This window comes from Myxine glutinosa, chromosome 1 (assembly GCF_964187855.1).
Source record: "Myxine glutinosa chromosome 1, kmMyxGlut1.1, whole genome shotgun sequence".
Taxonomy (NCBI): domain Eukaryota; kingdom Metazoa; phylum Chordata; class Myxini; order Myxiniformes; family Myxinidae; genus Myxine; species Myxine glutinosa.
Genome location: NC_136261.1, coordinates 256,878,184 through 256,890,923, shown reverse-complemented (window position 1 = coordinate 256,890,923; position 12,740 = coordinate 256,878,184). Strand labels below are relative to the sequence as shown.

The following is a 12,740-nucleotide window of genomic DNA, read 5'->3' as shown; positions in this document are numbered from 1 at the left end:
TGGCACACACCATATAAAGGGGCCTTTTCTTTAGTTTGCCACATGGCACACACCATATGTAGGGGCCTTTTCTTTAGTTTGTTACATGGCACACACCATATAAAGGGGCCTTTTCGATAGTTTGTTACATGGCACATACCATTTAAAGGGGCCTTTTCTTTAGTTTTTTTTTTTTTTTTTTTTTTTTTTTGTATACTGAATCGAGGCTCGTGAAAGAGCTGACATTTATTTCACAAACAAATCAACCAGACAAACAAAATATATAAAAAGAGGGAGCGGAAGACAAGAGAAGGGGAAGCACACAAACACTTGAGGGCACACAACATTTAAGAGCAGGGAGATGTGTGGGAGGGAGAGGGCTTGGGGGGAGGGGGGTGGCAGAAGTATCAAACACAAGGACACCAAGGACTTCCAGGACAGAAGTTGGTATTTCAAAAAAGTGGAGTTGGGGTGAAATTATCGGGGATAGAAAAGATCAATGTTTTGAATGGGGGAAGATAATAGTGTAGCAGCATAGCAAACCTGTTGTGCATTTTGTGATACAAGCACCAAATTTGGCACAAATGTACATTAATATGTTGCGAACATTTTCAGATATTGGGCCACTTGAAATTCCGTAATTTTTTTTTTCAAATTTTTTCAAATTTCGTAATTTCAAATTTTTCGGGTGACACCGTCACAATTTCGGTCTTCGAGGCCGGCCGATATAGTGGGGCGGCTTAGCCCAAATATTCAAAAGAATTGTGCATTTTGTGATACAAGCACCAAATTTGGCACAAATGTACATTAATATGTTGCGAACATTGTGTGGTCAGCAATGAAGACGAGAGTCTGAATTACATGTATGCAAAAGACCTTGTGAACCAGTGAAGCAAATACACGGGTAAGCATGAATTAAATCTAGGGCATGATATAATTTCCATGATGTTTACCTCTACACTCAATTTTTTTTTTTTCTTTTTTTTTTTTTTTTTTTGTATACAATATCGAGGCTCGTGAAAGAGCGAACATTAATCACACAGAAAGACAAACCGACACATAAAACATATAACATAGGGAGCGGTAGACAAGATGGGGAGAGAGGGGGAAGGACACAAACACAACATTTGAGAGCAGGGACCGAGAGACATGGAGACATCGAGAGATCTGAGAGAGGGCGAGGGCTTTGGGGGGGGGGCGTGGGAAGGGGGCAGTGGGAGAGGTATAAAACATATGGACACTGCCAGGACTTCCAGGAAAGAAGTTGGAATTTCAAACAAGGTGGATCTGGGGTGAATTAGCGGGGGTAGAAAAGATCAAGGTTTTGGATGGGGGAAGATAAGAGATGGTGGTGAACAGCTGTTTTAAAGACCTGGAGGGAGGAGTGGGATTGAAGGGAGTGAGGGAGTTTGTTCCAGAGGCGGGAGAAAAGAGGAATGAAAGAGTGAAGGTGAGCGGAGAGCCGAGTTACATGGCACACACCATATATAGGGGCCTTTTCGATAGTTTGTTACATGGCACATACCATATAAAGGGGCCTTTTCGATAGTTTGTTACATGGCACACACCATGTATAGGGGCCTTTTCTTTAGTTTGTTACATGGCACACACCATATAAAGGGGCCTTTTCTTTAGTTTGCCACATGGCACACACCATATGTAGGGGCCTTTTCTTTAGTTTGTTACATGGCACACACCATATAAAGGGGCCTTTTCTATAGTTTGTCACATGGCACATACCATATAAAGGGGCCTTTTCGATAGTTTGTTACATGGCACACACCATATAAAGGGGCCTTTTCTTTAGTTTGCCACATGGCACACACCATATAAAGGGGCCTTTTCTTTAGTTTGCCACATGGCACACACCATATAAAGGGGCCTTTTCTTTAGTTTGTTACATGGCACACACCATATAAAGGGGCCTTTTCTATCGTTTGTCACATGGCACATACCATATAAAGGGGCCTTTTCTATAGTTTATTACATGGTACACACCATATAAAGGGGCCTTTTCTTTAGTTTGCCACATGGCACACACCATATATAGGGGCCTTTTTCTTTAGTTTGTTACATGGCACACACCATATAAAGGGGCCTTTTCTTTAGTTTGTTACATGGCACACACCATATAAAGGGGCCTTTTCTTTAGTTTGTTACGTGGCACACACCATATAAAGGGGCCTTTTCTATAGTTTGTCACATGGCACATACCATATAAAGGGTCCTTTTCGATAGTTTGTTACATGGCACACACCATATAAAGGGGCCTTTTCTTTAGTTTGCCACATGGCACACACCATATATAGGGGCCTTTTTCTTTAGTTTGTTACATGGCACATACCATATAAAGGGGCCTTTTCTTTAGGTTGCCACATGGCACACACCATATATAGGGGCCTTTTTCTTTAGTTTGTTACATGGCACATACCATATAAAGGGGCCTTTTCGATAGTTTGTTACATGGATATAAAGGGGCTTTTTCTATAGTCTGTCACTTGGCACATACCATATATAGGGGCCTTTTTCTTTAGTTTGTTACATGGCACATACCATATAAAGGGGCCTTTTTCTTTAGTTTGTTACATGGCACATACCATATAAAGGGGCCTTTTCTTTAGTTTGTCACATGGCACATACCATATATAGAGGCCTTTTTCTTTCGTTTGTCACATGGCACATACCATATATAGAGGCCTTTTTCTTTCGTTTGTCACATGGCACATACCATATATAGGGGCCTTTTTCTATAGTTTGTTAGATGGCACACACCATATATAGGGGCCTTTTTCTTTAGTTTGTTACATGGCACATACCATATATAGGGGCATTTTCGATAGTTTGTTACATGGATATAAAGGGGCTTTTTCTATAGTTTGTCACATGGCACATACCATATAAAGGGGCCTTTTCGATAGTTTGTTACATGGCACACACCATATATAGGGGCCTTTTCGATAGTTTGTCACATGGCACATATCATATATAGGGGCCTTTTCGATAGTTTGTTACATGGCACACACCATATAAAAGGGCCTTTTCGATAGTTTGCCACATGGCACACACCATATGTAGGGGCCTTTTTCTTTAGTTTGCCACATGGCACATCTACTATATAAGCGAGATGTCTGTCTGTCTGTGTCACCATTTTTCTCAGAGATGGCTGAACGGATCTTCGTCAAACTTTCAGAGGTTCATCAGCGAGTGTCTGGGAGTGTTTTCGGCAAAAAAAAATTGGAAAAAAAAAAGATCGTTTTTTTGCAGTAAAAAAAAAAGAATCGCTTTATATGGTGCCTAAGCTTTTTAAAATTAATGACAGTGATATACAAGTACACATTCGCATAAATAAATACAAAACATTCACCAGACATTTGAATACAAATAAATCAATCAATTCAGGAAGTGTACGAATTTGGTAGTACGGCTTCTTCTTCTGCCTGATCGGCAGGTCTGGGGTTCGGCAGGAAAGGATGTGCCTGAGGAGGTTCTGGTGGAGGCAGAGCCTATACCTCTCACGAGCCCCATTTGTTCCTTGTCTGGCCACAACCTGCTGCCACAGCTCTAACCTGCTCTCACACCTATGTGCATGACCACAGGTCCCTGCCTGCCTGCCTCTGGCCACCACAGTTCGGTGGTCATTCCGCAGGACTTGCGGTGCCTGCAAGGACAGCAATTGTGTATTTGTGTCTTTCCGATATCTCTCCCTGGTCTTTCTACTGTGGAGTATCTGAGGTCCTAAGGTTAGGTGAGGTAAGAATCTTCCATTTGTACAAATCCCTGGGTTACATATTCCTTCTACTGTAAATAACACTAATTATTTCATTCATGTTCTTCTATCCCACCCATCTTGCTACACACTTCAAACTCACTGTGGTGGATGTGATGAGCATAGAATGCCTCAAGAAGGTTGGGATTCCTCCAGATTTCTTTAAGTTTCGTGTTAAACAACAGTAGTGACTGTTAAAAAAGGTAATCACATGTGTTTGTGGTTTATAATATATTTTAATTCTGGTATAGGCTTGCTCCACGAAACAACAAGATATGCTACTTTTACAAACGTTGAAACAGCGTTTGTCCATGGAGGAAAACCCCCTTGAGGAAAGGCATTATTATAGCATTAATATAGTTTTGTAATCTTACTATAATTCACCAAATGTTCGTCTGTCCGTTCGAAGGTACCGCAAAAACGGCTCAACCGATCGCAACGATATTTTGGGTGGGTATTTCTTGGATCCCTGGGAGATCGGCTATATTATTTTTCCAAGTTTTCCAATTTTACAGTTTTTCCAAACACAATGGAATAATATTTACTGATATGAACAGTGATGTGGCTTTTATTGAAATTCTACAAATACTGTTTAGATTTTGATGACGATTATGAACCTGCTGCGAATGCGGAAGTGGACAGATGATGGCAATGCGCGGGTTTCATAATATCCCAATACAACCGTCATTCAATCGTAATGTTAAATCGTTAAACGTTAATCATGTTAATCGTTTTGTTAAAGTATCAATTGATGATTGGAATTGAGTGAATACAATTACGATTTTGAATTTTTTTTTTTTTTTTTTTTTGTTTTTTGTATACAAGATTGAGGCTCGTGAAAGAGCGAACATTAATCACACAGAAAGACAAACCGACACATAAAACATATAACATCGGGAGCGGTAGACAAGATGGGGAGAGAGGGGAAAGGACACAAACTCAACATTTGAGAGCAGGGACCGAGAGACATGGAGACATCGAGAGATCTGAGAGAGGGCGAGGGCTTTGGGGGGGGGGGGGGCATGGGAAGGGGGTGGTGGGAGAGGTATAAAACATATGGACACTGCCAGGACTTCCAGGAAAGAAGTTGGAATTTCAAACAAGGTGGATCTTGGGTGAATTAGCGGGGGTAGAAAAGATCAAGGTTTTGGATGGGGGAAGATAAGAGATGGTGGTGAACAGCTGTTTTAAAGACCTGGAGGGAGGAGTGGGATTGAAGGGAGTGAGGGAGTTTGTTCCAGAGGCGGGAGAAAAGAGGAATGAAAGAGTGAAGGTGAGCAGAGAGCCGAGATTTCGGCAGTTTAACCATCAGAGGGTTGCTGGCAGATCTTGTGCGACCTGTAGGAATATTTGGGGGACAGAGCACAGAGAGAGCTGGGGGTGCAAGGCCGGAGAGCAGTCGGTAGAAGACAGAAAGACCACCTACCTGCCTGCGGTGAGTGAGTGAAAGGCCCTCAGAGATAGCTTCATCGCGGGAGATTCCAATAATTCTGAAAGCTTTGGTTTCAACAGCGTGAAGCCGAGCTAGGTGTGAGGCAGGAGCACCGGCCCATAGGGGAGAACAGTATTCCATTGAGCTGCGGATGAAAGCCTTGTATGTGGTGAGGAGCTCAGGTGTGCCGAGGAAGGACTTCGCACGACGGAGGATGCCCAGTCGGCGACTGGCTTTGGAGGCCAGCTTGGAAATGTGGTTTTCCCAAGAAGGATCATGGCAGATAGTGAGACCCAAAAGCTTGAGCGACAGAACTTCTTGGAGAGGATTGTTGAGAAAGTAGATGGGAGGGTTGTCCAGTCGATCTTTTCGGAGAGACATAGTAAGGGTGTGAGATTTGTCAGGATTGAAAGACATGTTCCACTTGTTTGACCAGTCTGTGATTTTGTCCAAGTCTTCAGAGAGTGAGGAGGCTGCAGACTGCCGATCTGAGGGAAGAGGAATGGAGCGGCAGAGAGTGGAGTCATCAGCAAAGAGATAGAGAGGATTTTCAAGAGAGTCAGAGAGATCATTGATGAAGACCAGAAAAAGCACAGGGCCCAGAACACTGCCTTGGGGAACTCCAGCCTGAACAGGAAGAGGAGATGAGAGAAACCCATTCAGGGCCACACATTAACGACGACTAGAGAGGAAGTCCGCCAGCCATGCGTGAAGATTTCCATGGATACCAAAGGAGGAGAGTTTGGTGAGCAGAGCTGGGTGCCAGACCGTGTCGAAGGCACGTGATATGTCGAGGGAGACAGCTCTAATTTCCTGTTTGGCATTGAGGACCTCCATCCATTGTTGAGAAAGCAGAAGCAGCATGTCCAGAGTGGAGTGACCTGGTCTGAAACCAAATTGATGATAAGAGATCAAGCCATTGGAGAAGAGGAAGGATTTCATATCCAAAGCAATGATGGATTCCATGACTTTGCTGATAATTGGGAGAAGGCTGATTGGTCTGTAGTTGCTAGGATCTGTTTTTGCACCTTTTTTGTGCATTTTGTGCATTGGGAGAAGGCTGAACTTACTCGGTCGGATACATTCTCGGGCTTCCCCCAAAGAGCTTCGTTACTGAGGCTCAGTTTTTCACGAGGTAAATCTATTCTTGCATCCAACTTAAACGTTAACATTTTCATTGTGAAATTTCAGAGAAAACATCGTGAAATGTGCACCTGCCTGCAGCCATCTTTGCAAGGCAGTCAAGCAAACAAGAAGAAAAATCAGCTTTTCTAAGGCTCATGTTGAGGCCACCTGAGCAGGGACCAGCATTAGTGTGAAATACTTGATGACGAACAGCACACAGTTCTAAGCAATGCTCTGAAGGTTTTTTAAAAATCCAAACGTCACAGTCATCGAGCTTGTATCGTGCTTCGTGTGATGTACCGTTTCCATCCCGGCCTTGTCAACGAAACTGTTGCGATGTTTTCATTCACAATGGACTGCTCAAATTCATCACCTGTCGTTCAAGGTATTGCAATGATGTAGAAACTTTAAGCATTCATTGTGTTTTAACCTCAATGAAATGACATTTGAAAGAGACAAATTTTCAACGAGGCTACAATCGAGGGTTCAACGTGGTTAAAGTTGTTTGGCGGACAAAACAAGTATTTTCACTTTTCATCAAATCCAAACTGGCATCAAAATATCGTACGATGACCTGATGCTTTTGAAGCTTATTTCTAACTCAGGTGATGTGAGCGCGCGTTGATATTTGCCAAAGTTCTGCAGTTCAAGTTGTGTTCAGAATGAAATCGTCCTCAATTACTGCATAACCTAAACCGTACTTGACAGGATTCCGTGTTTACCTGAGTGAAAGCGAAGGGATAGTAAAAGCCAGTGCAGTTGCAGATTGTCAAAGCGAAAGGACGACGTGCGCATGCGCGGAAAGAGAGGTCAAAGGGGAAAAAGCTCGAAGAGCACATGCGGACGTGGTAGAAATCACCAAGGAAACATCGCAGAGATAATAATTAAATGTAGGACGAATCGTGGAAGGGTCAAAGAGCAAATGGTAAGATCGATTTCCCACCAATAGAAAGCCTCGGTATTTTTTTATTTTTTTAAATATTTTTTTGTATACAAGATCGAGGCTCGTGAAGGAGCGAACATTTATCACACAGAAAGACAAACCGACAAACCGACACATAACCGACAAACCGACACATAAAACAAAAAGCATCGGGAGCGGTAGACAAGATGGGGAGAGAGGGGGAAGGACACAAACACAACATTTGAGAGCAGGAACCGAGAGACATGGAGACATCGAGAGATCTGTGGGAGGGAGAGGGCTTTGGGGGGGAGGCATGGGAAAGGGGGTGGGAGAGGCATAAAACATATGGACACTGCCAGGACTACCAGGAAAGAAGTTGGAATTACAAACAAGGTGGATCTGGGGTGAATTAGTGGGGGTAGAAAACATCAAGGTTTTGGATGGGGGAAGATAAGAGATGGTGGTGAACAGCTGTTTTAAAGACCTGGAGGGAGGAGTGGGATTGAAGGGAGTGTGGGAGTTTGTTCCAGAGGCGGGAGAAAAGAGGAATGAAGGAGTGAAGGTGAGCAGAGAGCCGAGATTTTGGCAGTTTAACCATCAGAGGCTTGCTGGCAGATCTTGTGCGACCTGTAGGAATATTTGGGGGACAGAGCACAGAGAGAGCTGGGGGAGCAAGGCCGGAGAGGAGTCGGTAGAAGACAGAAAGACCACCTACCTGCCTGTGGTGAGTGAGTGTAAGGCCCTCAGAGATAGCTTCATCGCGGGAGATTCCAATGATTCTGAAAGCTTTGGTTTCAACAGCGTGAAGCCGAGCTAGGTGTGAGGCAGGAGCACCAGCCCATAGGGGAGAACAGTATTCCATTGAGCTGCGGATGAAAGCCTTGTATGTGGTGAGGAGCTCAGGTGTGCCTAGGAAAGACTTTGCACGACGGCGGATGCCCAGTCGGCGACTGGCTTTGCAGGCCAGCTTGGAAATGTGGTTTTCCAAAGAAAGATCATGGCAGATAGTGAGACCCAAAAGCTTGAGTGACAGAACTTCTTGGAGAGGATTGTTGAGAAAGTAGATGGGAGGGTTGTCCAGTCGATCTTTTCGGAGAGACATAGTAAGAGTGTGAGATTTGTCAGGATTGAAAGACATGTTCCACTTGTTTGACCAGTCTGTGATTTTGTCCAGGTCTTCAGAGAGTGAGGAGGCTGCAGACTGCCGATCTGAGGGAAGAGGAATGCAGCGGCAGAGAGTGGAGTCATCAGCAAAGAGATAGAGAGGATTTTCCAGAGAGTTGGAGAGATCATTGATAAAGACCAGAAAAAGCACAGGGCCCAGCACACTGCCTTGGGGAACTCCAGCCTGAACAGGAAGGGGAGATGAGAGAAATCCATTCAGGGCCACACGTTGACTACGACCATAGAGGAAGTCCGCAAGCCATGCATGGAGATTTCCATGGATACCATAGGAGTAGAGTTTGGTGAGCAGAGCTGGGTGCCAGACCGTATCGAAGGCACGTGATATGTCGAAGGAGACAGCTCTGATTTCCTGTTTGGCATTGAGGACCTCCATCCATTGTTGAGACAGGAGAAGCAGCATGTCCAGAGTAGAGTGACCTGGTCTGAATCCAAATTGATGATCAGAGATCAAGCCATTGGAGAAGAGGAAAGATTTCATATCCGAAGCAATGATGGATTCCATGACTTTGCTGATAATTGGGAGCAGGCTGATTGGTCTGTAGTTAAAAGGATCTGTTTTTGCACCTTTTTTGTGTAAAGCGGTAATGTTTGCTGATTTCCAGGATGCTGGCAGATGACCTTGAGCAAAAGATAGGGTGAAAAGAACAGAGAGAGGGTGAGATAGAGCGGCAGAGCAGGATTTTAGGACCCGTGGGCTGATGCCGTCTGGTCCAGTTGCAGAATCAGAGTCGAGGTTAGACAAAAACTCCTCCACCTTGTCAGGAGAGAAGGACACAGAGTCCAGGAGCAGTTGGGTTCGACTGGGAAAGGTGGGAACAGAGAGAGATGGGTTTGGGACTAAGGATTTTGAGGCAAACACAGAGTTGAGGCATTCGGCTTTGTAAATACAATTCGTAATTGTATTCACCCAACCGTACGGAACTTCACATCAGGATTTAAATATTTGTTTATGTCACGAATGTTGTTAAAAGTTTACTTTTTATATTAATGTTATTTCATTTGTGATTGGAATTATGCTGTTTGGAATGAAAAAATGAGATATCAAGTTCAAGTGAATGACGAAATGCCGTGACGGTTTCTACTTTCTAAACGTGAATTCGCGTATCGCCATATGCAGATTCGCCATTGACTGGGTATGGAACAAACGTACCCGTTTGTTTGCCAACGGGTATGTTTTTCATGGAAGTCCTTCACGAACTTGCTGTCCATGTCTGACGTGCGACTGAAGGTGCTACAGGAATGTGGAATTTATTGGTTTCATGCTTTAGCATTCGCCGTTTCTGCATTGTCTGTTTGCTTCTGGCCTCCCACCCGTGCGCAGCATGGGTACCTCACTAGTAACATTAATATGCTATTATCATTACTGTTGCTATTAGTTTTGTAATTAGAAGCGGCCTTGGAAAAACACCATGAATAGCTATCTTAACACAGATATACACCTTAACACGGTTTCATGCAAGGTGGAAAACCCCCTTGGGGATGGGAGCAAATTAAGTCACTGCATCCTCCAATGTGTGACTCTTAAACCTCCGGTCAAGTTTGGTTGAGATTGGGTCGTGGTCAGACAGACACCAACTTACAAAATTCATTGATTATAATTCAATTATAAATGCACTTCATTTGCTTCCTTTTTTAGTATGAAGCGGACAATTTTGAGTATCCAGACTCGACGGGATGGTAATTGTAGGGAAGGTGCTCACAGATATCCTGAGAGATAATGATGTGACATCTATAACACTTGTTAAGTCATGGTTAGTTTACCAAGATGTTCCATAACATGTTGTACTTCACGCTGATTATGGTGCCATATCCGGGTGATTGATGTTATTCTGGGTGAATCTGGCACGACAAACACTTGATTGTGAGGCAAATCTTGGGTGAAGCTACAGTTACATTTAGGTGATCCACACAGGTGAATTGTCTCGATCAGTCTATGGCCGAATTTACATGCAGAGAACTGCTAATAACTTTCAGCATCCAACAAAAATTTCAACTGAAAATCATTTCGATGTTTTTCTTATTGTTCATGAAGATCATTATGTGGCTGAAAAAATGGATTTAGAGTTTTGCCTCTTACTTTTTAAAAAAAACTTGAGATTGGCAAAAAAACTTGAGATTGGCAAAAAAAACAACTTGAGATTGTTTTTTTTATCATTCTCTGCTCTCTGGTTTTCAGTTTTTGTGATTATGGATTCTTCCAAATCCAAATCTTTCTTTGAAGACTTCAAACAATTTAATTTTTTTTTTTGTATACAAGATCGAGGCTCGTGTAAGAGCTAACATTAATCACAAAAAGACAAACCGACACATAAAATATAAGATAAAGGGAGCGGGAGACACGATGGGGAGAGAGAGGGAAGCACACATACAACATTTGAGAGCAGGGACATCAGGACATATTGACCTTGTAATTGAAAAACCAACCTTGTTTTTTGTTCTTTTTTGTACATCTCCCTTGGCCCATGATTCTACTGATTGGCCCCGCTCTGTTTTATTTTAATAGTAGTAATCAATACACATTTATGATAGTCATACCGCTTCTCTTGGTGAAGTAGATGTCTTGCCTCTTAGATCGGTGGCAATACACCCCACTTCTGAAGAGGAAGATAGCCTCGGCTTGATCTTCTTTTCATAAATAATTGAGTAGTGTTCATCGGAGGGACTCTGAGGAATCACAATTTATTGTTATTTTGAATACTATAAACAATCATTTTCAGACAAACTACAATTCAAAAGTCAAGCATGACAATTGAGATAGACAGAAAAAAAGGATATAATTATAAAGTAATTACCTCCACCACCAAAGGTGGATGGAGGTTATGTTTTCACCCCTGTCTGTTTGTCTGTCTGTCTGTCTGTCTGTGAACAGGATATCTCGAAAAGTGGTGGACGGATTTGGACGAAATTTTGAGGAGAAGTTGGGTATGTGACACAGACGAAATGATTAGATTTTGGTGAAGATCCGGATCAGAGAATTTTTTAAAGCGATTCTTTACCATTGATTGATATGGTTAACACGAATATACAGGTGTAGCAGGATATCTCAAAAGGTTATGGATGGATTCGGCCAAAACTTGGTGAACAGGTTAGGTGTGTCACAAGGACGAATCAATTCGATTTTGGTACAGGAAGTATTAAAATTTCTACGTGATTCTTCACCATTGAATGATTGGGCCAAAAACGACATATCGCATGATATTTCAAAATGTTGTGGATGAGTTATAACAAAACTTGGTGGATGAGTTGGGTAAGTGACAAGAACAAGCCGATTAGATTTTGGTTCCAGTGCGGATCCAGATCCGATCCATCAGTGGGATACAAAACATGAACTATTCAGCCTGCGGAGGGATGCTCTCTACCAAGTGCTGTACTTCTTGTTTGTAATTAAAAGCTTTCCTGGTAGAAAGTCTGAGGAGCAAGTTGGGAAAATCATGGCACAGTTTATCAGGGAATGGAAAGCAACTCTCTTCCAGCATCCTGTTGACTATGCCTACTCATCCTGCTGCCAGCCAATGTAGACCCTATATGTGCAAAGGTAAAAGGTACATTATGCATCAATAAAATTAACCAATCGTAAGTAAGTATCATAACGCGGTTGTGGCTTGAACCCACGAACAGGGCATCGGAAGTTGAGCTCGACTATAAAGGGGAGGAGTGCAATAACAGCCAATCGAGCAACTTGGGAAATTTTATTCCTACCGTGAAATAAGACGAATTCCATAATGCTGGTGATAAAAAATATATATAAAGTGTAGCACGTATAAAGCTCGAACATGCTTATCATGTAAACATGGGGAACCTTCTTTTGTTTGAAAAGTTATGGGGCATGGGGGGTGTTTTGTGCAAATGCATTGGATATGAGTTTGTGATTTGTATGTAAAGTGGAGTTGGAATACTTTTGGTTTTATACTTTCATAATAAAAGGGCACAAAAGTCTCTCTCTCTCTCTCTCTCTCTCTCTCTCTCTCTCTCTCTCTCTCTCTCTCTCTCTCTCTCTCTCTCTCTCTGTCTCTGTCTCTGTCTCTGTCTCTCTCTCTCTCTCTCTCTCTCTCTCTCTCTCTCTCTCTCTCTCTCATACTTTTCTGACAAGACAGTTGCTTTCTTAACATCAAAAACACCTTTTGCAAGGCTCGTAATATGGATGTCCACCCTAAACCAGAAAACAACAGGAGAATGGCAATGCTGAGCAGTTCAAGCTGTCTCCTTCTTCAAAGACCTAGTGTTCACTTGCTATGTTTTTTCTGGTGTACTGTATATTCCTTCGCCATGTCCTCCCTCGTCACAAAGAGCATCACTGCATATGGTGCTCATGACAAGGCAGAATATCTGAACTTAGTGTTCATCTCTGA

The 12,740-nt window shown here is 42.8% G+C and overlaps 1 protein-coding gene across 2 annotated transcripts in view; it reads right to left on the bottom strand.

Annotated features, from left to right (window-relative positions):
- The window catches only part of LOC137439020 (neuroblast differentiation-associated protein AHNAK), a 138,283-nt gene that overhangs the window by 34,260 nt on the left and 91,283 nt on the right, over positions 1-12,740 (bottom strand). For both annotated transcript variants that reach the window (XM_078786190.1, XM_078786195.1), the window contains exon 6: positions 10,927-11,055. In XM_078786190.1, the coding sequence (XP_078642316.1) occupies positions 10,927-11,055 (129 nt within the window). The remainder of the gene's footprint in view (positions 1-10,926; positions 11,056-12,740) is intronic.